The sequence below is a fragment of the Rhinolophus sinicus genome, chromosome 7, assembly GCF_057876585.1.
Source record: "Rhinolophus sinicus isolate RSI-liver-muscle chromosome 7, RSI-T2T, whole genome shotgun sequence".
Lineage (NCBI taxonomy): Eukaryota > Metazoa > Chordata > Mammalia > Chiroptera > Rhinolophidae > Rhinolophus > Rhinolophus sinicus.
In genome coordinates this window covers 13,281,282-13,306,080 of record NC_142507.1, presented here as the reverse complement: position 1 = coordinate 13,306,080, position 24,799 = coordinate 13,281,282, and the positions used below count along the sequence as shown (strand labels likewise).

General features: G+C 35.9%; 1 protein-coding gene across 1 annotated transcript; it reads right to left on the bottom strand.

Annotated features, from left to right (window-relative positions):
• Positions 1 to 279: 279 nt before the first annotated feature.
• VCPIP1 (valosin containing protein interacting protein 1) lies at positions 280 to 24,533 on the bottom strand. Its single transcript, XM_019726363.3, has 3 exons — positions 21,534 to 24,533; positions 12,171 to 12,257; positions 280 to 2,498 (listed from the first exon to the last, which is right to left on the bottom strand). Exons 1-3 carry the CDS (start codon positions 24,244 to 24,246, stop codon positions 1,630 to 1,632), a joined length of 3,669 nt encoding a protein of 1,222 aa, XP_019581922.2. The 5' UTR covers positions 24,247 to 24,533; the 3' UTR covers positions 280 to 1,629.
• Between the last annotated feature and the right edge of the window lie 266 nt (positions 24,534 to 24,799).

Genomic DNA, 24,799 nt, shown 5'->3' with positions numbered 1-24,799 from the left:
CAAATATATATCTTGTTCGGGTATCACCTGCAAATCTCTACATTCTCCATTCTTTCCTTATTCAAAATGGACTAGTTCCATTTAGTAAGTAGACTCAGTCAGAGATACTTTCACAGAAAGAAAACCAAAACCTCCCTTATTTGGAAACAAGTTAAAGTACTGTCTATATTCCTTATGAATCAGAAGGTTGAGATTTTTAAACACCTTTCTGCTACATTTTCTTAGAATGCAGAATTCTGCATCTGTTACATGTGCAAACAGAGACAGCCAGGCTTTGAATGCTCTACATAAGAGAGTGTATTAACATATATTTTGTCTTTCATCCATTCAAATTCAACTTAATTTCAGTGAACAGAGGAAAAAGATGGATTGAAATGTACATTTCAGAATACAGATTTGCAGAATAGGATAAAATAGTGCAATACCAATCTCAGGCTAAACATTCTTTGTCTTTAAGGAATAAGCATGAAAGCTGCTGCTTGTGGAAACTGGCACTAAAGATTTGATGAATACACTATTTAAGCAAATGCCCCTTTGATCAGGGTATGATGCAGTAAAATTTGCATCCAAATCCAAGTGAAGCCAACAAATAAAGAAAACCTTATGGACTGGAAGAAAAAAGGAAATAGTTTTGGTTGAAAGGGGGTCAAAGACACTTAGCATGTACAAGCTTAAATACCATTGATCAAAATTGTAGAACAATGTAACTCATAAAGATAAATTCTTATTTATATATTTTCTGTGAATCGGACAAACTCTGAAAATTAGAGATTAACTACTGCTACCATTATTTTTGTATTTTCTATCACTCTTTGCAATCAACTTTTCTGCAAGATTAAAGGAAACAAACAAACAGCAAAAAAAAACAACACCTCGGTGGTACTTGACCAGGCCAGGATTCAAAAACTAACGGTAACAGACTATCAACCACAGAGGACTCCATGGGCTGTGCTGGCTCAGACAGCAACATCACTGAATCACATTGACTTTATCATTCTAGAATAAATATTTTACCCCTAATCTTGCTCAAATCAGCAAAATTTTTTATGATTACACTCTATTCTCAAGATATTTTCACCAAGAATACATATCTCTATGAATGTGTTTACATTCACAGAAATGTCAGGATACCAGTGTCTAATAAATCCTTTTATGAATTTTAAGATACAATTTAGTTCAGATAACCTTCAAATTTACATAAATCTTTGACATTCTAGTAAATATGTGGGATGGTTACCTTGATGACATCAACAGTAGCAAAATCTCATTCCCTTCCAGTTCTAGCCTTTTCAGAAATCAAACATATTTAGCAAGAGAATTTTCATGTTTGAAACATTAAGACTTTCATGGAATTAAAATTACAAAGAACTTCCAATTAACCACATATATGGAAGAAACTCATCTCAGCAGATCTAATAACTAATTGATAGGAATTCAGAGCCAGGCTAGGCAGCAGTATATTAAAAGCTATTGCCAATCACACACTTGCTGTCATGCACTGAATAACAAGATATAATCTTTGAATTATATACGTACAAGATTTTTAATGACTAATCAAGTTATGTGGCCCAGCCAACAAATATTACATATTCACAATAAACATTCTGCCTTTATTAGCCTCTAGTTCAATCAAGAGTGATCCATTGGCTCAGTTGTGTTTGTCATCTCAGCATCTTGACTATCCATTTCTTCAGGCTCCTCCACGGAATTTCTCTTTTGTGCTTTTGACCTTGTGGCAAATGCTGCTCCCAGTGCCTCTGCCACACAGCTATCAGTTGTTTCTGTATTCAAATTTTCAGTGCCACCAGTTAAAGAAAAAGATTCAGGTAAGCCAGTCTGAAGAGTCCCAGACTTCACAGAACTCACAACTTCTCCCTTTCTTTGAGGAAGATCAGATGGTGACTGCTCTGTACTTTGATCCCGCAAGTGCTTGTCCATTGAAGCCTGAATAGAAGAAACCATTTCCTGCAATTTTTTTCGCTGGGCCTCAACCAAATCAGGATCAAGCTGCCTGCTGTCTCTCATTGTAACTACTCCAGGAGCTATTCGAATAAGCTCACTGTTACTAGGAGCAGCTGTGAATACAGAAGGCTCTGTTTTAGTGGCACTATTACTAAAGTCTGTCCCTGTGTTATGCTTCCTTACAACTGGAGTTTCCCTAGCTCTTGGATCCAGGTGAGGGTTACTGGATGCAGTTCCTAGAGAATGCCCTTTTCCCTGAAAGGCAGTTACATTATGGAGTTGCTCAGATTTCTTTTTCACTACTCCACCACTACCTAGTTTCAACAGCCCGTGTGAGGGACTTGATTCCCTACTTCTTGTAGTGGCCTCTGCTCGAACCTGACTTACAGCCTCTTTAACTAAGTCTTCAACGTCAGGACCGATGGGGAAATGTCCTGCGGCATCCACACACAACTCCAGTCTATCCTCAGAAGCATTATAGACAAAGGTTTTGCCAGGCAGATGCGGAAAAGTACAATGCTTGCCATCAGCCATACCTAAAGAAGGGAAAAAGATACTTAACATTAAAATCTTACTTAACAAGTAAAGACAATTATAGGTGAAATAGTGAATTATTAGAGATAGCTTTTAAAACAAACATTAGAAAATAATCTACTTATTAATAGAATTTAATACTATTATAAAAAAGAAACATCACTATAGAACTTAAAATAGTTCCCCAAGGGATGTTTAAAAAATATCATTTTTGCATTGTGCTTACATAGGAGAATGTCCTTATTTTTGAAGACACTTGTTGAATATTTAAAAGCAAAATGTCACACATTCAATTAATCTTCAAATGGCTCAGCAAAATATATACATATATTACCTATGTATTTGTATAGAGAATATGGCTAAATGATAAAAACTATTCAATATCCTTGCATTTTAAATTTGTCACTCTAAGTATATTCCAAGTATGCAAAAATAAGGGTTTTCAAATTTTATGAAAACTACAGATTTTGTATGTTAAAAAAAGATGAAGTAGAGAACTTTTAATGAGTGTATGGTGCATATGGGTATGTTTATGGCAAAACAAAGGCAAAAGCAAGCTAGTTGACAGTGAAATGGAATCATTAGTAAGTGCTATACAAATTCAGACGGGGGAAGATGAGTGAACTCTGGAATACTTTGTGGGCATTGTGGGCTTCTCCATATTTCTAGGTTATTAAGAATAGTTCCTTAGTCCTCTGAAGAAAGCCACTGAGTGGTTCTAATGTATCTCTTTGTGAATATTCCAAATAATCAGAGAAAAGAACTAAACTGCAGGTGAATAAATAACATACAGTAATTTCAAATAAATATTCATTTCAATGGTAAGTGAAATATCAATAAAAACTCAACTAGAATTTTCTCTTGGCACATTTTTGGCAGGTAACTGGCAAAAATAGACATACAAAAATTAAAATCAGAAATGTCTAAATAGCACCTTTTAGGGCACAACCCTGAAATCAGTTTACTGTCTACTAATCCCCTACCTCAGAGATCTGTAAACCACCGCCCAGGAAACAAAGGCAACAGAGAATTCTGAATGGTAAGGTCAGGGATCCACTTAGGCAAAGCCTTTAAACATTCATTTTAATAGATAACATCTATTGACACTCACTATGTGCCAGGAACTAAAATAAACCCTGAAGATTCAAAAATATAATGTAATTCTTAGGAGACCAAAACCAACAAATCATCATAATTCAATCAGATAAGTATAATGATGGGTCTAGTACTCATTTCACGATTATTTGAGGATTAAATGAGAAAACATGCAAAGCACATACCACAGTGCCTAATCTAAATCAGACAATCAGTAGTTAATTCCTCTATTAGATCAAAAAGGGTTTGTAATTGTTCCCAGGCTGCTGTGATGCTTTCCCTTGGCTATCCCTGGAAAGAATCACAGTCCCACACGTGTCATCACAGTACTATTTACAGTGAAACACTGGAAACCATCTAAGCTTGGTTAAGAATGGTTAAGAAACTTATAGTCTGTCTACCTGATGAAAGTAACATGCAGCTATTAATACTGATATAAATAGGAGAACTATGATACCTTATATATACAGTAAAATGTGCATGATGGTAAAATAGCAGGAAACAAATCTAAGTACTATTAATTACAATCATGCCAAAAATGTATGTATAAGACAAATACTTTAAAATTATAGGTGCTATTTCCCACTTCTATAGTGTGTAGACTTTTGACTTTTTAAAAACTTTAAAGTACGTATTAAAAAATCAATGCAAATACTTTTAAGTGTTGTGATCCCTTTAAGCATAATCATTTAGGTTTAATATAACTTTTCAGTCCTCTGAATTTTAAGAATAAAGGTGTATTAAAATTTCTATATCATATATCAATAATTCCATTACACATATACACCAAAAGACATGTATGTTACTGTGTTTCCCCCGAAAATAAGACCTAGCCATACAATCAGCTCTAATGCATGTTTTGAAGCAAAAATTAATATAAGACCTGGTCTTATTTTACTATAAGACAGGGTATAATATAATATGATATAATACAATTAATATAATTAACTTAATATCATACAGGGTCTTATATTAATCTTTGCTCCAAAAGACGCATTAAGAGTGGATTGTCCGGCTAGGTCTTATTTTCAGGGAAACACGGTAATATTTATAGCTACATTCTTCCTGTCAAAAAACTGGAAACTACCCACAAGTGCATCAGGAGAACAATGGATGAATTATATTAAAATGATACAATAGAGTACTATGCAGCAGTGAAAATGAACAAACTATAGTCGAACCCATCAACATGAATGAATATGAAAGAGTACTGCATAAAAGAAGCAAGTCAAGGAGAATGTATATAGCATTCCATTTTTATAAAGTTCAAACACAAGCAAAACTGAACACTGTAAGTTAAAGGTAACTTGTTAAAGTTATTAAAACTGAATTTGCCATTCATCTTCTAAATTTATCTCTGTATAAAGACTTACAAGGAAACTTACTATATTATAAACAAATTAATTTAAAAATCCCTTTCCAAATATAAAGAATATGAGTATTAATAGCCTCATTTAGTTATATTGGGCAATATTCCTGTTCAAATATAGATATAACCATCTATCTGTTAGGGTGGATTTGGACAAAGTAAGAGAAGTATGTTGTTTTCCAATTTGGGGAGGGTGTCGGTTTATGTTTGGGAGTGAGGAGGACTTGACAAGCTTTGATTCTTTGACCACAGGCTAATAATAATTTGCCACATGAATCTGTCCTAAAAAAAAAAAGAAAGACTTTTACCACAAATATTAGAAGAAATTGTATTTTGAAAGACAAAATTTTCTGATGATAATCCGTTTCAAATGGCTGTTACAGTCAAAAGAATTTTAAATAATTCTGCAAATAACGGCTAGAATTCTAATAACAATAATAACGAACATTAAATATTTATTTGGTACCAGGCCTTTTGCTAACTGCTTTATGCGTATGCACACAATCTCATTTGATCCTAACAACAACCCCGAAATTGTCATACCCACTGTACAAATAAAGAAACTAAGAAGTCACACAGGGAGTAAGGGGTAGAACCAAAATTTGATCTCAGATGGTTTTACTCCAGAGCTTCTAATAAGGATAAAAACCACAGGTAACATTTAAAAAGATATATCAGTTCTAGTGAGACACAATTCACATATAATTCACCCATTTTAAGTGTACAATTAAATGGTTTCAGTTTCATCACAGTCGTGCACCCATCACCACAATCACTTCTAGAACATTTTTATCACCCCAAAAAGTAACGCCAAGCCCATTAGCAGTCACTCCCATTTCCTCCTCCCACCCCACTCACAGTCCTAGGCAACAGCTGATTTACTCTCTGTCTCTCTAGGTGTGCCTATTCTGTGACATTTCATATAAATGGAATAATACAATACATATGTGGTCTGTTGTGACTGGCTTGTTTCATGTAGCATACTATTTTCCAAGTTCACACATGTAGCATGTATCAATACCACATTCCTTTTTACTGTCAAATAATATTCCATTGTATGGATATACCACATCTTATTTATCTAATCACCAGTTGATGGTAATTGCGTTGTTTCCATTTTTGACAATTGTGAATAGTGCTGTTATGAACATTTGTGTACGGGTTTTGTGTGGACATGATTTTCATTTCTCTTGGGTATACACGTAAGAGTGGAGTTGCTGGGTTGTATAGTTACTTTATGTTAAATCTTTTGAGGAACTACCAGACTGTTTTCCCAAGCAGCTGCACCATTTTACATCCCCACCAGCAGTGTATGAGGGTTCCAACTTCCCTACATCCTTGCCCATAGTTCTTATTATCCGTCTTTTTTTATTACAGTCATCCCAGTGAGGGAAGTACTATCTCACTGTGGTTTTGATTTGCATTTCCCTGATAGTTAATGATGTTGACATCATTTCATGTGCTTATTGACTGTTTATATATTTTCTTTGGAGAAATGTATATTCAGATTCCTTGTCCATTTTTAACTGGATTATTTGCCATTTTATTGCTGTGTTCTTTATGTTTTAGATACAAATCTATTATCAGATATATAATTTGCAAAAATGTCTCCCATTCTGTGGGTTGTCTTTTCACTTTCTTGATGGTGTCCTTTGCAGCACAAAAGTTTGCTTTTTATTTAACTGCTTTTTTCTTTTGTTGCTTGTACATTTGGTGTCACATCTAAGGTTTTGTTTGCCTCATCCAAAGTCAAAGTTTTACGCCTATGTTTTCTTCTAAGAGTTTTCTAGTTTTAGCTCTTATACTCAGGTTTTTTATATAGTTTGAGTTAATTTTGTATTTGGTAGGAAGAAGAGATCAAACTTCATTCTTTTGCATGTGGATATACAATTGTCCCGGCACCGTTTGTTGAAAAAACTATTATTTTCCCCATTATCATAATCCTAATACAAACTTTTAAAAAAACCATTAAGTGGTATCAATATATTTCACAAAGTAGAATGAAGTGAACGATGGAAAGTTAAAATACAAGGGAAAGTTAAAATAAAATGACAAAAAAAGGGGACGTCAGAGAGAAATTTATAGCTTTAAATGCTTATATTAGAAAACAAAAATTTATCATCAATAATCTAAGTTTCTCCTTAAAGAAACTAGAAAGGAAAGTGTGAATTAAACTCAAAACAAGCATAAGGAAGGAAAAAATAAAGAGCAGAAATCAATGAAACTGAAATCAGAAAAACAATAGAGAAAACCTATGAAACCAAAAGCTATTTCTTTGAAAAGATCAATGAAACTGATAAACCATTAACTGGACTGGTCAGTAAAACAAGAGATACAAAACAAGAGAGGTACAATACCAGAAAGGAAAGAGCTATAGACCTAACAGACATTAAAAGGACAGCAAAGGAATACTATAAATAATTTTATGCCAATAAAATGATAACTTAGATGAAATGGACAGATCTCTTCAAAGACAAAACTAACAAAGCTTACTCAAGAAGAAAGGGACACTTTTATTAGGGATAACTTTCTTAAGAAATTAAATTTGTGGGTGGCTGGATGGCTCAGTTGGTTAGAGTGTGAGCTCTCAACAACAAGGTTGCCAGTTTAATTCCCGCATGGGATGGTGGGCTGCACCCCCAGCAACTAAAGATTAAAAATGGCGACTGGATTTGGAGCTGAGCTGCGCCCTCTTCAACTAGATTGAAGGACAATGACTTGGAGCTGATGGGCCCTGGAGAAACACACTGTTCCCCAATATTCACCAATAAAAATTAAAAAAAAAAATGTTTCCTAACAAAAAAGAGAAGAAATTAAATTCGTAGTTAAAAATTGTCCAACAAAGCAAACTCCAAGCACAGGTGGCTTCAATGGTGAATTCTACCAAACATTTAAGAAAGAAGTAATATCAAAACTATTACAAAATCTACCAGAAAATAGAAGAGTGAACACTTCCCAACTCTATTTTATGAAGCCAACACCACCCTGATTAAACTGTCGTTACAAGAAAACTACATACTATTATCTCGCATGAACATGAACACATGAAACCATGCAAAAACACTCAACAAAACATGAGCAATTTGAATCCACCATGCAAAGTTATTTCAACATTCAAAACATCAGTGAACAGTCATGGGGATGGAAAGCACAGCATAGGGAATATAGTTAATATTGTAGTAACTATGTATGGTGTCAAGGGAGTACCAGACTTTTTTGGGGGAATCACTTCATAAGTTCTATAAATGTCTAAACACTGTGCTATACACCTGAAACGAATGTAATATTGAATGGCAACTGTAATTGAAAAAAATAAAAAAGCTAAACAAAAAAAAAACAATCAATGCAATTCAACACTATCAACAAACTAAAGAGAAAAAAAGTAAGATCATTTCAACAGATGCAGTAAAAGAGCACCTTATAAAATTCAACAGCCATTCACAACATAAACTTTCAGTAAACTAGGAATAGAAGGGAATGAATGCCCTGATAAAGGGCATTTCTGAAAAACAAAACTACAGACTGAATGCTTGCCCCCTAAGATCAGGAACAAGGCAAGGATGTACACTCTCACCACTCTTACTTAACACTGGACTCATAGCCAGTGCCATAAGGCAAGAGAAAGAAATAGAAGGAATACAGATTGAAAAGGAAGAAAACTGTCTTTTATTTGCAAAAGATATGATGACCTATATAGGCAATCCCAAAGAATCTGCTAGAAAACTACTAGAACTAATATGTGAGTTTGGCAAAGTCACAGGATACAACGTCATTACATAAAAACCAATCTTATTTCTGTGCACTAGTAATAAGAAACGAGCATTTTTATTTTAAAGGAGGGCACAGCTCACAGTGGCCCATGCGGGTTCGAACCAACAACTTTGGTGTTATAAGCACCACGCTCTAACCAACTGAGCTAACCGGCCACCCAGAAATGGGCATTTTTAAAAAGTATCTCTTACAATAGCATTCCAAAACATGAAAAATCTAACAAAGGATGTGCAATAATTATATGCTGAAAATTACAAAATTTTGGTAAGAGAAATTAAAGAAGAGTTACATAAATGGAGAACTATAACGTTTTCATGAATTGGAATATTTGATGTTGTCAAAATATTAATTATCCTCAATTTGATCTATACATGTAACATAATCACAATAAAAATCCCAGCAGACTTTTTTTATAGAAATTGACAAGTTGATTATAAAATTTATAGGGCCAAGTGAAGCACCTAGAATATCCAAAACAATTTTTTAAAAGATTCTAGAAATAGACCTGTATGTATATAGTCAATTGATTTTTTAAAAATAACTTTGTTGATATATTTTGCATATAATTCACCCTTCTCAAGTATATAATTCATAGTCAATTGATTTTTTTTTTTTTTTTTTTAAGATTTTATCGGGGAAGGGGAACAGGACTTTATTGGGGAACAGTGTGTACTTCCAGGACTTTTCCAAGTCAAGTTGTTGTCCTTTCAATCTTAGTTGTGGAGGGCACAGCTCAGCTCCAGGTCCAGTTGCTGTAGTTAGTTATAGGGGGCACAGCTCACCATCCCTCCCGGGAGTCGAGCTAGCAACCCTGTGATTAAGAGGACGCGCTCCAACCAACTGAGCCACCCGTCCACCCGGTCAATTGATGTTTGATAAAAATATCAAAGTAATTCAATGGATAAAGTATAGCTCTTTAAACAAATGCTTCTGGAACAACTGGACATTCATACATAAAAAAATAAATAAATCTTGACTTATACCTTGCAACATATAAAAAAATCAACTTGAAATGCATCATAAACCTAAATATAAAACCTAAAATTATAAAACTCCTAGAAGAAAACATAGAAGAAAAAATTTCTGACCTTGGATTAGGTGAAGATTTTTTGGATAGGACACAAAAAGTGTAAAACATAAAAGAAAAAAACTGTTAAATTGGTTATCAAAATTAGAAACCTCTGCTCTTCAAAAGATGCTGTTAAAAGACTGAACGGAAAAGTTACAAACTGGGAGAAAATATTTGCAAAACACTTATCCAATAACTGATATTCGCCCAGAATATATAAGGAACTCTCAAAACTCACAACAATTCAAACCAATTTGAAAATGGGGGATAGAAAAGATAGCAAATAAGCACATTAAAAGATTCTCAGTATCATTAGTTATTAATAAAATGCAAATTAAAACCACTATGAAATAGTATTATAAACCTATTACAATGGTTTTAAAACAGAAACATACTATCAAGTGCTGCCAAGGATACAGAGCAACTGGAACTTGAATACAGTGCTATAGGAATACAAAATGGCCCAGCCACTTGAAAATGGTTTGGAAGTTTCTTAGAAAGATAAGTATATACTTACCATATGACTCAGCAATCCCACTCCCAGGTATTTACCAAAGAGAAGTAAAAACATATGTCTACACAAAGACCTATACACAAATGTTTTTAGTGGCTTTATTTACAGTAGCCAAAAACTGAAAAAAACCCCAAATGTCCCTCAATTGGTTTTGGAGTTTAAAAAATGTGGTACATACAACAGAATGCCACTCAGCAATAAAAAGGAATGAACTACTACGGTAATACATGCAATCAGATAGATGAATCGCAAAAGCATCAGGCTAAAACAAAAATTGGCAATTTTTTTCTATAAAGCAGCAATATAATAACATTTTAGGTTTTGCAAACCATAAAGCCTCTGTCACAACTATTCAACTCGCCATTGTAGTGTGAAACGGCCATAGATAATACGTAAATGAGTGCAGCTGTGTTCAGATAAAACTTTATATACGACAAGCAATGGGCCTCATATGGCCCATGGGCAATAATTAGCCAACCCCTGTGCTAAATCAAAGGAGCCAGACACAAAAGGTTACACTATATAATTCCATTTATATGGTGATATGAAAAAGGCAAACATATAGAAATAAATCAAATCAGTGATTGTGAAGGTCTGGGGGTAAGAGTAAGGGATTAATTAGAAAGGGGCACAAGGCAACTTTTTTGAATGAAATATTCTCCATCTCGATTGTGGTGGTCATCACATGACAATATATTTGTCAAAATTTATATACCTTTATACCTACAAGTGAATTTTACTGTACGCTAATTATGCTTTAATAATCCTGTCTTAGAAAAGGAAGGGAGGGAGAAAGCTATCCTTTGGTCTTTGATTAAAAAAAAACAAAAAAACAATTTTTTGAGATAATAAAAAAAAGTCAAGGAAATTTAAACATTGACTGGGTATTTGGTGACATTTGAAAAATTATTGTTTGTATTTTTTAAATATGAGAATGGTATCGTGGTTATTTCTTAAAAAGAAAAAATATATACAGACTAAAGTTCTTTACATATGATATTATATTACGTCTGGGATTTATTTTAAAATAGTCTAGTTGAGATGGGGGTAGAAATGTACTGATAATTGTTGAAGCTGGGTTGGTGGGTAGATAGAGGCTTATTATATATTATTCTTGTTACTTTTATATATGCTTGAACAGTTCTATTATAGCAAAGTTGAAAAGGGTAAGAATGAAAAAAAGTGAGGAAGAGATAAAAACCATAAAATAGAGAGTAAGCACTTAATGTTTACTGAGGTCCAGTAGGTGAAGAAGGGACACAAGCCAGAGTGATAAAGTCTGAGGCCAAAAGCATTCACATAAAATTTTTGAAAAAATACATATGAGTACCAAACACACACACTGGCATCTTCTCTTTTAAGACCTTAAAACTATGCAGATACAGTTATATACTCACACATATCTTTACAAACAATGCACAGACAATGTGATACCAAGTTAAATGTAAAATGAGCTGTTTTCTAAAATCCAGAAAGCAGTGAGGTATGTAATCATCACAGCCAAAACATAACAATAACAAAATACTATCTTATCTGGTTCTGGGATAGTCACTAGCCTTACAACCAGATTTGCTTCTAATTTCACAATTTGTCTTTAGCTGTTAAGACTCATATACATAATTTAAATGAGAAAATAGGAACAAAAAAGTGATAGAATATTTTTAGTAATATTACAGCAGAAAACAGCTGATCGTTATCAGGATAATCCATTTTAACTAGGCCAACTGCTAAAGAAGAATATATACCTACAATTAACTTTGGAAATAGTTTTAGAAGAATAGTATCTGACCTTTCTTAATCTTATAACAGCTGGAATGAAGATATTATCTAAGAATAAAATTACAAATGAACTATACCCATGGTTTTCTTCATAATATTGTAGAATACGCCACCCTGCTGGAACAGGTGAGGAAGCCCTTTTGCGTAAGACCATACATCTTCTCCTGTAAAATAAAAACAGATTCAGTATTAGCAGCAAACAAGAGTTCAACCCAAGGTTGCTTTAATATGGATTAGCCTCTGACAGAGATTGCAAGGCAGACCTCCTACATGAGTGATAAAACCTGACAGCACAGGGAGACGACGTGGAGTGACGGGGTTATGGCGCACTAGAAGACACATGGCCAGCGAAGGTGGCAGCCACTGGTAAGTGTTATCATGGAAGAGTGTAGGCCCAATGTTTGAAGATCATATGGCGTTTCAAGAGAATCCAGAAATCGGGGGTTTTAATGTGAATTCTCCCAATTTTTAAATGTAGGAACTAATTCAGAAATATCTTTAAAACTACACAAGTCAATGCTGGTGATATTAAAAAAAATAGATCTGAAAACTCAATACAGCTCAGAGGAAACTATTTGCAACCTTGGACTAGACCAACAGAAAAGGTTACAGAAAGATAATTTTTAAAAGTATAATATAAAATTGTATTTTCTATATTTATGTTAAAACCAAATAAAAACAGATGGAAGGGCTAGGAAGAAAAGTAAATAGGTAGGCTGAAGATAAGTAATTATATTGTATTTTGTTGTTCCAAAATGGTCTTTTCAAAATAGAAAATTTTGGGAAAAATAACTTGTTGAAGATTTAAAATAACCTTTAGAAGTCCACAAAATATCCACAAACAAACCACCATTTCACAAAAACATTTTTTCAAGAACATTCTTTGACAGTGCCTATTTCAATAAGAAGTTTCAAATGAAAATTTAAGAATGATAATCACTGTTCAAGAAGTTAACAAAAACTGGAAAGAACATAAAAGTTACTTTTAGTTTGTGGAATGTGGTTGTTTGGTTTTTCTTTATACTTTCATTATTTTCTCATCTGATAATGTGCAGTACTTACTATTCTAATCCGGACTATTTTCAGTTAATTTTAAGAAAGAAAAGTTAACTTTTATCTTTCCTACTAGTAGAAGATTATACTATCAGATCTGGGCTTTGAATGGAGGTTATTGATGATGTGAAGCAATTACTACATACCTACCATCTCACAGCACTCCAGCCCCTTTCCACATTTATAAACAGGAATGTGAATTTTCATGGCAGTTGGCTGAAGATGCTCAGTTTATCAGTTTAAAGTATATCAATTTTAAAAGCCTGACACTTAAAGTTTCAGTTAACTAGAATATTTACTTACACACTTCATTCACTAATGATACAGTGCCATTAGAATATGGCTATATTTAAGTTGAAGGAACTTATCATTAAACTTCATTTGGATAAATTATTTCTGTGGTGATAACCTTTCATTTAGTTATTAATGTTATCTTAAATGTACTTAGTATTTTATAAAATACTCTAGGATATCATTTACTTGGAAAACATATTTTAAAATTTATGGTAGCACTTAATTATTTTGGTAAAAAACTAAACAGGTACCAAAATAGTGAATTCCTCAGAACTGACCCCCTAAATACTGCAGTAAGGAAAATGACATTTTTCAGTACTTTACATACCCAACTATTTCTTGCTTAAGCAGGCAGAATTCTAAGAAATAAGAACCCTTATTGGAGTGTTTATTAACCTTGTTTTCATAATCTCCCCCTAAGGATCCTTTTTAAACATGTTCCTAAGCCACCTCCCCCATGATATTTGAATACTAGAGATATACTGTTTCTCTGTTTATGTACTATATATCTGAGCTGTATTCATTAAATAGGTAAGATTTTTTTATCCTCCTTCTCCCCCAAAAACCAGTTTTCACCCCCTTCAGGGCAATACGTCCTCACTGAGTACGCATGCTCTATTGCTTTAAGGGAGGCTTTAAGGGAGGGATAAATACCATCTAAACCGCTATCTATTATCTACCCAGCTCTGAGCAGCCACTTTACATAGTTTCATTTTCTCATCACAGCTAAGCCCTATTTTACAGACAAGGAAACAAGCCTAGAGAGCTTAAATAATTCTCTCAAGATCAAACAGCTAGTAAATAGCAGAGCCAGGATTTGCATCCTGTGTATTGTTCCAAAGCTTATATACCCTTTCCATTGATATTAAACCTATACTAGAGGCCAAATTGTGTTACAACACATTTGACAGAACTACCTATGTCTTTTCTTATAGAAATCCATGACATCAACAGCTGGCTGGGAGAAAAAAAAAAATAGGCAAATTATTGCCCATGGTAATCAAATGCTTCCCTGAAGTCACTTCTGCTGGTAATAGACCCAAGGAAAGGGATTAGAGATTAAGAAGCAGGGATTGTGACACCGCAATCCCCCCATCAGTCTCACAGGGCTCTCCACTGCATTTCTTTCCATCCCTTGTACAAGCCCTGGTTCAGTCTCATCTCCTGCCTGAACTACTGCTACTACCTCATAACTGGTTTTCCCTCTAATCTTGTTCTCCCCCAATCCCTCCTCCACACAGCCTTCAGAGTTAAACCTTTAATGGTTTCCCAAAACCATATGGTAAAGTCTAAGCTCCTTTTTCACAGCATGAAAGGCACTCTATGAGTCCCTGCCCTCTCACCTAGCTCACATCTCTCACCATATGCTAACTTGATTTTTATGAAGCAATACCACTAAACTGCTCTGGTTCCCCAAAGGCCACTAACTGCAGCATTATTTACAGTAGCCAAGATATGAAAACAACCTAAGTGTCCATCAACAGATGAATAGATAAAGAAGATGTGGTGTATACACACAGTAGAATACTACTCAACCATCAAAAAGATGAAATATTGCCATTTGCGACCACATGGATGGATCTTGAGGGTATTATGCTAAGTGAAATAAGTCAGATGGAAAAGGAAAAAAACCATGATTTCACTCATATGAGGAATATAAAACAAAAAAGAAACATGAACAAACAAAAGTTATAGATACATACAGCAGAATGGTGGTTACCAAAGAGGAAGGGGGGAGGAGGAGGGTGAATTAGGTAAAGGGGGATCAAATATATGGTAACCAAAGGAAACTAGTCTTTTGGTGGTGAGCACGCAATAGAATACACAGACATCGAATTATAATGTTGTATACCTGAAAATTACATAATGTTATTAACCAGTGTTACCTCAATAAAGTTTAAATAAATAAATTAATTTAAAAAACTCAATTTAGGTGTCACCTCCTCCCTAGAGTGGTGGTCAGGTAGCAACCGTCCTTGCTGTTCCTATATATGAATACCATACCCCTTATCACCCTGCAGGTTAATTTAATTTACTTTTTCTGTTCCCCTTCTAGACTACAAGTTTTTCAGAGTCAGGAAACGATCAGCGGCCTATCTGACTTTCTATCCCCAGGGCCTGGCACAGTGCTGCCAGTAACACTCCTAGCCTTTGTTGAATGAAATGGATATAAATGAATAATATAAATAAAGTTTTTCCTTTTAACAACGTCTGAAAGAAGTCCTAAAAAAACTTAACTGAAGTAGCTAAATGATAACTGTTCTTCAACGTTATGGATAAAATATAACTAATGGTACCATCTGTACCACTTCATGAATTTAGTAAAACAAAATCATAGCAAAAACAAAGGGAAAGACTTTTAGGTACAACATTCCAGTTACAAAATATATGTCATGGGGATGCAATGTACAGCATAGTGACTATAGTTAATAATACTGTATTATAAACTTGAAAGTTGCTAAGAAACTAGATCTTAAAAAAGGGGTGGGGTAGAATTATTTTTCTACCATTTCATTAGAATAGGAACAGTTTGGTAAAGTATCTAGCAAATATGAAATTAATTCATATTTTTGTTAGTTTCCAGTTAATTTTACTTTATAATTCAACTGTTCCTTCATAGTGCAACAGAATACTTACAGTCAACATATTGTGTGTGTGTATAAATGTAGAAAAAGTCACCAATGCCACCATAGATAAAACTGTGTTCACGTCTTGTCTTCCTCAAATCCTTCCTCCTAATAGTTTTCAGTTCTCCTACCTGAACAGCAGTTACATATGGCAGTGGTATGAGGAATGATTTTCCTTTTGGTTTATCTGATGTTTTTTCCTCTTCAATAAGAAGTAATTTTCTTAATTTAAAGAAGTATATTAAAATGAAACATTTAAAAAAATATTGTTATATTTTTCTAACTTTTACTACTAATAATACAATCATGGGGTTAAAAGTGAGTTTAAAAAGTCATCATTCCAATTTTCTAACTTTAGATAAGCAAAAAGGCTATTTGAAGTTTCTACTTTTGCAACTTATGAAGTGAGTAAATTTAAAAATGTAGTATCCAGATGAAATACATTTTTAAAAATCTACCTAAAAATACCTAAAATTAACTCTGAACAGAAGTATCTAAGACCACAAAATAAAATGACCAAAATGCACATTTAAACCAGGAACATGGGACTGTTTCTACTAGAAAGACTCCTAAAGATATTCATTAGCTGAAAGAATTGCTGCCATTTTTCCATCCTTCCTATAGATCCTCCCATCTAAAAATGTATCTAGCTTACCAACACTCAAAACCGTTTCTAAGAATGGCGTGCCTGTTGCTTTTTACTCAGTCCCTTACGTGCACCCAGCCGGTACAGCTTTTAGTGTTATCATCAGCATTAAAAGATGTATTTATCATACACATACGTGCACAGAAAGTTATGTGTAAATGTGTACACACACATACTGAATCTGATTCTCTCTGCAGTGTGCAAATGTTAAAGAAAACTTATGTTTTATTGTATACATACTTCAATTCTTTGAATTTTTAAAAATAATATTATCTTGTAATGGAAAAATATAAAGGGAAATAAAAGGTATCAAAGTAGCTGAGTGCAGAAAGGAACAGAATCAACATTTAACTTAATCTTCGAAGTGTGATAGTATAAAATCACCATTTATAACATACACATTAATCTTAAGATACATCTAGATGAGTTATTTTTAATCAACTTTATCAACTGCTCCATTAGAAATCAACTGTTCCATTAGAAATATGCTCTATATAAATCAATCAGAAGGGCAAGCAGATGGCATAGAAAGAATAATAATATGCATTAAGTACTAGATTTGAAGCTGTCCTTCATCCAACATTTGAAGAAAAAAAATCAAGATGCACTAATGATACTCAGACCAATATCATCTAAAACATTAAGTGTTTGAATCCAATATATAATTTTGGAAAATCCTAAGGCAGTTATAACATCAAGAGGTACTATGAAATTACAAAATACTGTGCACTTTAAAAAATGTGTATTAAAAATTCATACTTTTTTTCAGGAAGATAGAAAGTATATAAAAATCAAACAAGTTTCTCAACTCCTGAAAGGTCACTAAACTTTGTGGTGAATGAGGTAAATATCACAACTTGCTTGATTCCATTAAAACAACTTCAAACTGACAAATTCTATTTTTCACAAATCTGTCTTTATAGCTTGAAAAAGAAAATTAACTAGAAAGTTAGAATATATTGCTAAGAAAAAAAATAAATTAGCCTAGTGTTTATGGTGGATGATGTACCATCCACCATACCTACCACAAAAGAAAATCCACAAAAAACTGTTCTACAAGAAAATTTAATAACATGTTTTGTAATACCAGAGTTAGTCACTCCAATACTATATAAATAATGAAGATTACACTCTGAAAAACTTGTTCAATAATCTCCAGTGGTTTGCATAAAGTAGATTAAAACATGTCAAAAATTACAAGAAGAGGGCAGCCGGTTGACTCAGTTGGTTAGAGTGCAGTGCTCATAACACCAAGGTCACAGGTTCGATTCCCACATGGGCCAGTGAGCTGCGCCCTCCACTAGATTGAAAATGACTTGACTTGGAGCTGATGGGTCCTGGAAAAACACACTGTTCCCCAATATTCCTCAATAAAATTAAAAAAAAAAAATTATAGGAAGAACAGTTATATTTTAAAACTATCATCATAAAATTCAAAGTGACTAGTTCCATGAATGGTTCATACTGAGCAAAAGACTGATGTACTTACTTAATGTCTTGTTGATATAAATAAATAATAGTATACATTCCATTTAATAAATATTCTATTTAAAAACAGTGAAAGGAAAAGCACATGTCCCTGGCTATCAAGCAGTCAATCTATTTAATGAAGATATACAATCCTATATTTATATACATTTTTTATAATTTTTATGTATAAAGAAGAGAAAGCTAAAGATCTGTTGATGAAAGCTTTAAAAGTATGGGATGTCCTCAGTTGGAATCCTGCAGGTAAGCTTATGGAGAACAAGGACTGTGTCTCATTCATCTTTGTACCTCCAGCACAGTCTAATTCATAGCAGACATTTGTTTTGCTGAAATAATCTGCATTCATTCATTCAACAAACAGTTACTTGGCACCTCGTTAAGTGTCAGGCCCTGTACTAGGTGTTAGGGTTTTCATCAGTGAATAAAACAGGCTCCTGTCTCTCTGGAGTTTAAAATACAGTGGGGAAGGCAAATGAATAAGCAAACCAACAAATAAGATAATGAAATCTTGCAATAGGTGCTGTGAGAGGAATGAAGAGGATATAATGATAGAGGGGACCTACTCAGGGTGCTTAGCAAGGGCCTCTCAAACCCTTAGATGAGGTGATCAGGAGGAGAAAGCCTCTCTTTAAGAAGATGGTATTTAATTAAGCCTAAACCTAAATGAGAAGGAGCCAGCTATTTGAACAGCATAAAGCTTAATGAGCTATTTTCTAAATTAACATATCAGCAGCTTAGCTCACAAAGTAATTCACAAAGCAATTTCTGCACTTTGAAACTTGCAATTTTTCAAATAAGCCATCATTTTTCATTTTCTAGCCCACTTCAACCTAAACATCAATAGTTTCCCAGCACTCTTTACATAAGGTTGTGTGTATATAACTATTTCCAAGTTGACATTTTACAAACACACCACTTTTTATTAAGAATATCTTCTATATAATTCAAATACAGTTATAAGAGAATTAGAGGTAGGAAACTAATATTTATGGAGGGACTGATACAGGCCAAGCACTGTCTTAGTCCTTTAAAGCAGAAAGTCTCTCAAGTGCTACCACTATAAAATTAGCAAAACACTCTTTTTATGCTCAAATTTTGGGCCTGGAGTGGAAGATTTAAAGAAATTTGTGGCTTGTAAGGGCAGCGACATAAATGTTGGAGGTGAACAGGAGGGATCAGAACAGGAAGACAGTATCTTGGTGAACTCACTGCAGTCCACAGTACTCAGATACTCAGGTCCAGAAACCTCAAACCAAAAGTAAAAGTGACTAATTATAAATGAGAATTATATGGTACTCAATTTTGTTATGAAATATATCATGATGCTGATCAGACTTTTAGATTAATGATCATAATCTCCCCCATGCCAATTTATTAACCCACACTGGAGGACACAGCCTTCCAAAGGAACATAATCCTTATTTGCACTGTCACCAGTACATCAATGTTTATATTAACGTCGGGAAGTTAAATGAGTGATCAGAATAGATGTTTGATGAATATGGAATCAGTAAAGGGATACAGATCTTTCTGCCAGGCCATGGTGAGGACTGATCACATATTCCTGCCCCCAACAGATTACCTTCCTAGTTACCAGAATTTTCATGAACCCAGATGATGTATCTTTTCCCTTTGTACAGCAGTGTACAAACAGTGCCAAATTCTGCTTTTCAACTCTTTTTCAATGTTCAATGCTGAGCATCCATTCCCTTTCTGCCGTAAAAGCCTTTGTGCAGAGACGTTAATGTCATCTATTTAATTCAATGAAAACAATTTCGAAGTGCCTACTATCTGCTGAGCACAATACTAGGTGCTGAGAATCCAAGGTTATTTATGATACAGGCCACACCCTCAAGAGTTCATCTTCTATTGAGGAAGATCTTCTCTTTCCTGTTTTTGACCTGGGAGACCTACCAACATATTTTTTTAAGTGCCTTCTGCATATATCTAATTTTTTCCATTTTGCGCTGATGTTATTCAATTTTCAGAGTTCTAGGAGTATTATACTGTTGCCCCATATACCAGCTACAAGGTATTTTATATAAAGGAGGCTGGGGGGTTAAGTAGCTTACCTGAAATCACTAGGTTAGTAAGTAGTGGAGCCAAGATTCAAATTCTAGGTCTTTCTGACTCCAAAGATCACACAATCTTTCCTCTATTCTATGCAGTCTCTAAGACACTAAAAACTCTGAGATACGTAATACATGAAGTGCCTACTATTACATTTCTTGATATATTCCCCAAATTCAATGACTATGTCTGCCAAAATAAAATCAGCAATATCAACTTATAATTTGTACGGGTCATTTAGATCTCCTGCTAACTACTAGGTCCCCAAATTTAACAAGCCAGGAATAAATAATCTTCATTTTGGAAGGTCAAGGCCCAATCCACTGATATTTACTTAGTACTCTTAGAAAACAGAATCAAAACCCAGAAAACACTTTTGTAGTTGAGAGCTCTAATTTCAGCAAAAAACACAGCCTTTCTAATATGTAATATAAATTTTACTTCTACTTTGAGCTTTATTATGTAAAGCATATTAACACTGATTTTAAAACATAGATTAAACAAATAAAAATAATGTAAAAAGTGCACCATTGGATCATATCTCAAATCATCTAAGCTTTAAATTACATATTCTGCTGATAATATAGTTTCCTTTAATTTATACTGAATTATTAAAAAAAGAAATGCTTCTTAAGCAACCCCATTAAAATCTACCTCTGTTCTTCATATTTCTCACGAGTTACAATAGGTCATTACAACTGATGACAAAGAGTCACTGAGCAAGGAAATTACTTGAACACAAATCCTAATGTACAAGTAAGAAAAATGTGATAAACTTGGAAAGGGAGAAGAGAGGAAATGGAGGAGATTATTTAGTGGGAGTGCAGAGAGAACATAAACACCAGAAACTGCAATTCATCAAACAGGAAGTCCTGAAATCACATGACATGCAGGAAAATAAAACTTAAAAATGAAAAGGGGAAAGGTGGGCACACTCAATAAAGGCAAGCAAGGGGGTAATGAAAAAGGCTTTAAATGGATCTATTACATACCTATTTAAAAAAATGTAGAAGAATAAATTATATTTAAATAATCTGGGGACAGTTAAGGGACTACTTTCACTTTCTTACGTTTTCCTAATATTTACTCAATAGAGAATCACACTAATATCTACCCAAAAACTGTCAAAAAGCTAAAGAAAATTTTCTCCAAATATATATAATCAAATAGTTTTTATGATCACAGATTTTTTTCACAAACAGAATAACTCACCACATTATATTCACAATTAAGAAATACCATCTGAGTTAAATTGATCTTACCCATTAATGTTGCTAAAAGACACAAGGTGTACATTTCTTTGTCAGCTTGCTCCTGAAGTTCCTTAGATGACAGTTTACCAGTAACAGCAATCTCTTCTTGTTTCACAGTGTGGGCCGAGTGTGCTGCAGCAGACTGACCACCTTCTGCTTTACTTTTTAGAATGTCTATTGTAATTCTGTCACCATGCTGTAAAGGAACTGGCTCCTTTTCCATTCCTGCCTGGGGTGGCATTAACTCTTTAGGAGGAAAGCCATAGCGAATACACTGTAAATACGGAGGAATGTTGAATTCTCTGGCTATGCTTTCCTGAAGTTCATAAAAGGTTGTTGAAGACTTAAGAGTAACCATGGACTGTCGTCCATCATTAGTTGTTATTCGGATCTTCTTTTCCTTAGAAGTTGTTGGTGAATAGGGAGCCTTGGTAGGGGTAGCAGGTGCAGAGGATGGACCATCACGAATGGCACTGGGAGAAACAGTCCTGGCCTGTCCTTTTTGTTCTTGTTTTAACTTCTCTGTTTTCCGTTTCTGCATTGCAGAAGCCTGTTCCGTAATATTATGTTGAATAGTTCTTTCAGTTTTACTCATGTTTAACTCTTCCTTGTGCAAAGTTTTTGTTTTCTGTCCAGTAAGAATGATTTTGGTTGGGAGCTGAGACTCCGACTCTTGTCCTTGTACATCTCCAACTCTTTGGGCATGAGCACCATCTATATTTACAGGAGTATAATCATCAGGATTCTTTTTGGCAGTCTGATGCAATATAGTGTGGACAACTTTCTGAACTAGGATTTCACTCCCAAATTCACCTGGAAAGTGCTTGGTAACAAGTTTCATTGCAACATCATAAACATTACTATTCAAAGATGAATCACTTTCATACTGAAACCAATATACTGTTTCTCTGACCACTCTGCCACCCCATTCCAAAGTAATAGGAAAAGCTTCTGGTAGATTGTCATATTCTTTGCCATCCCAAAAATGTTTGAATCCACAACCACATTTGCCACCAGTGGATCTAGAATTAGTTCTGTCTCCATCCAAATACACAATAGACCCATCTCCTCTTACCCTTCGCACAGATGTGCCATGGCACCAATTACAAGCTGTTAGGTTACTCAATCCGTAGTCTGGTATCAAAACATCTTTCACTGAATCATATGAACAAACCAAATTGTTTAAGGGAAAGCTATAATTTTTGTCAGGCCTCAGCTGTCCATGAGTACCTTTTGCCAAGTTATACAGTTTCCCTCCTGGAGCCAACCACTCTGGAGGAACATGAAGTTCAGAAAGGGCACCACAGAGCAAACATTTGTGAAGGCGATTATCCATTACTGCTTTTTTAGCAGCTGCTGTGACTTCTTCAGGCTGAACTCCTATCACCCCAGTCCGCCTGTAGAAATACTGATGGACATCAGCAACCAAACTAGGATGGATACCGTGTTTGTCCATAAACACTTCTTCCATAGCAGCAACAAGCCGAAGTAAGTATTTATCATGCAGGCTTCGGTCTCCTCCAATAACACAACCACCATCCTCTTCAAGTTTGATGTACTTTTTAATAAGGTCCTGAGGCACACCCCATGCTTTAGGAAGCAAATTCATAGGCAGTTTGGGCAAAGCAGCCCCTTTGATGCCTACCAAGGGGATATAATGGTTTCTACCAGAGCTACTCCATGCAATACAGATTGGTTTGTTCAAATGACCATCTCTCCCAGTGCACTTCTCTGCAGGGATGAGACCTGGCAGAAAGGTGGCTGAATAATCACCAGAGCTTCTCATCCCACTGAGAGAATCTAACAGAATAATGGGGCGATGCAACACATTGGCAAGGCCAAATATGTGGATGTTCCTCAGGCCCAAAGGAACACCCTCAGGTGGTACAAAGAGAGGGTCACACTCATTGATAATGTCCTCCCACTCAGCGGCATCAATGAAGTCATGGAACAGGGCTTGATATCGAGCCAGGTGCTGCTGAAAGTGCTGCTTCAGATTCTCTCTCAAGGCATGCCAGAAGAGCTCCCGGCCTACGAGAGCCCGGGACACCGCATGGACCAGGCAGTGTCCATCCCCGTCCACATGCACTGGAATGAGGCATTCCTGACTTTTATTGGCCCGCTTGATGTCCTCCAGAGTGTCATGCAAATACAGGAGGCTTCCGGAGCGGTCCTTGCCATAGCCCACCGTGTTAACATGCTCGGGTTCGATGAGGAAGGCGCGGTCTCCCAGTAAAGCACAATCGAACAGTTCGCCCTGGTTCATGTCCCGGAGAAGCTTAGCTCGGCCTGTCTGTTTGTCCATTCCATAGCGAGCTAATATGGGCGACAACAATTTGCAGTGGTAGTTGGACAGGCCCATCACCTTTACCAGTTCCGTGTTCTTCTTGGGTGCCCCTGTCACCCCCAGCAGGGCGTTCCGCAGCAGGTTGTGTAGCACTACGTCCGGGTCCGTCACCTCCTCCACCCCCAGCAGCTGTTGCTGCTCGTGCCGCTGTCCGCACTCCGTACACTCGATGCTGACAGAACCGGAGGCCGGGAAGAACAGACGCGCCTGGCACTTCGGATCCGGGCAGCTCCCGGAAAGGATTCTCCGGTCTCTCCGCTTCGAGAGGCCCCCCGGAGCAGCCGCCGCAGCCGCCGCCAGGGACGGCGGAGTCTGCGGAGCCTCAGGGGGAGGAGGTGGCGGCGGCAGCGGAGGCGGCGGCGGCGGCTGAGACATAGCTCTCGGCTCTCGTGTCTCGCTCCGCGTCCCAAGCGACCCTCAAAGGCTCATAGCCCAGACCCCACCGGCCCGACTCGGTCTAGTCCAGGCCCAGGGCGAATCAGTTTCCTTTCCTACCAGCTCCTCCTCCTCCTAAGCGAAGGCGGAAGCGCCGGACGTTGTTTCTCTTCTTACTTCTCCACAGCCTTAGCCGTTGCCCCGAACGTAACGGCCACCACCCTAACCCGCACTCACACTCACTGACTCTCGCTCTCTCTCCCTCAGACACACGGACATACACGCCCTCACTGAGAGTGCGCAGGCGCAACTTCAGCTCTGCCTTCTGGGAATTAGAGTCTTCGAGCCTCTCTATTGGCCATCGACTGCTGGGATCTTAGGTACATAAAGAACTACAAATACCGTGAGGCCAGGTGGTTCAGCGCCCGCGGAGGGGAGGAAGAGGAAGACAGTAGGAAGGAGGGGCAGAAAGGAAGCTAGTCACTCAAGTTGCCAGCCGGGAGTTGTAGTTTTAACTGTGTCGGCTTTGCCGTCATCCTCACTCTGGGGCCCA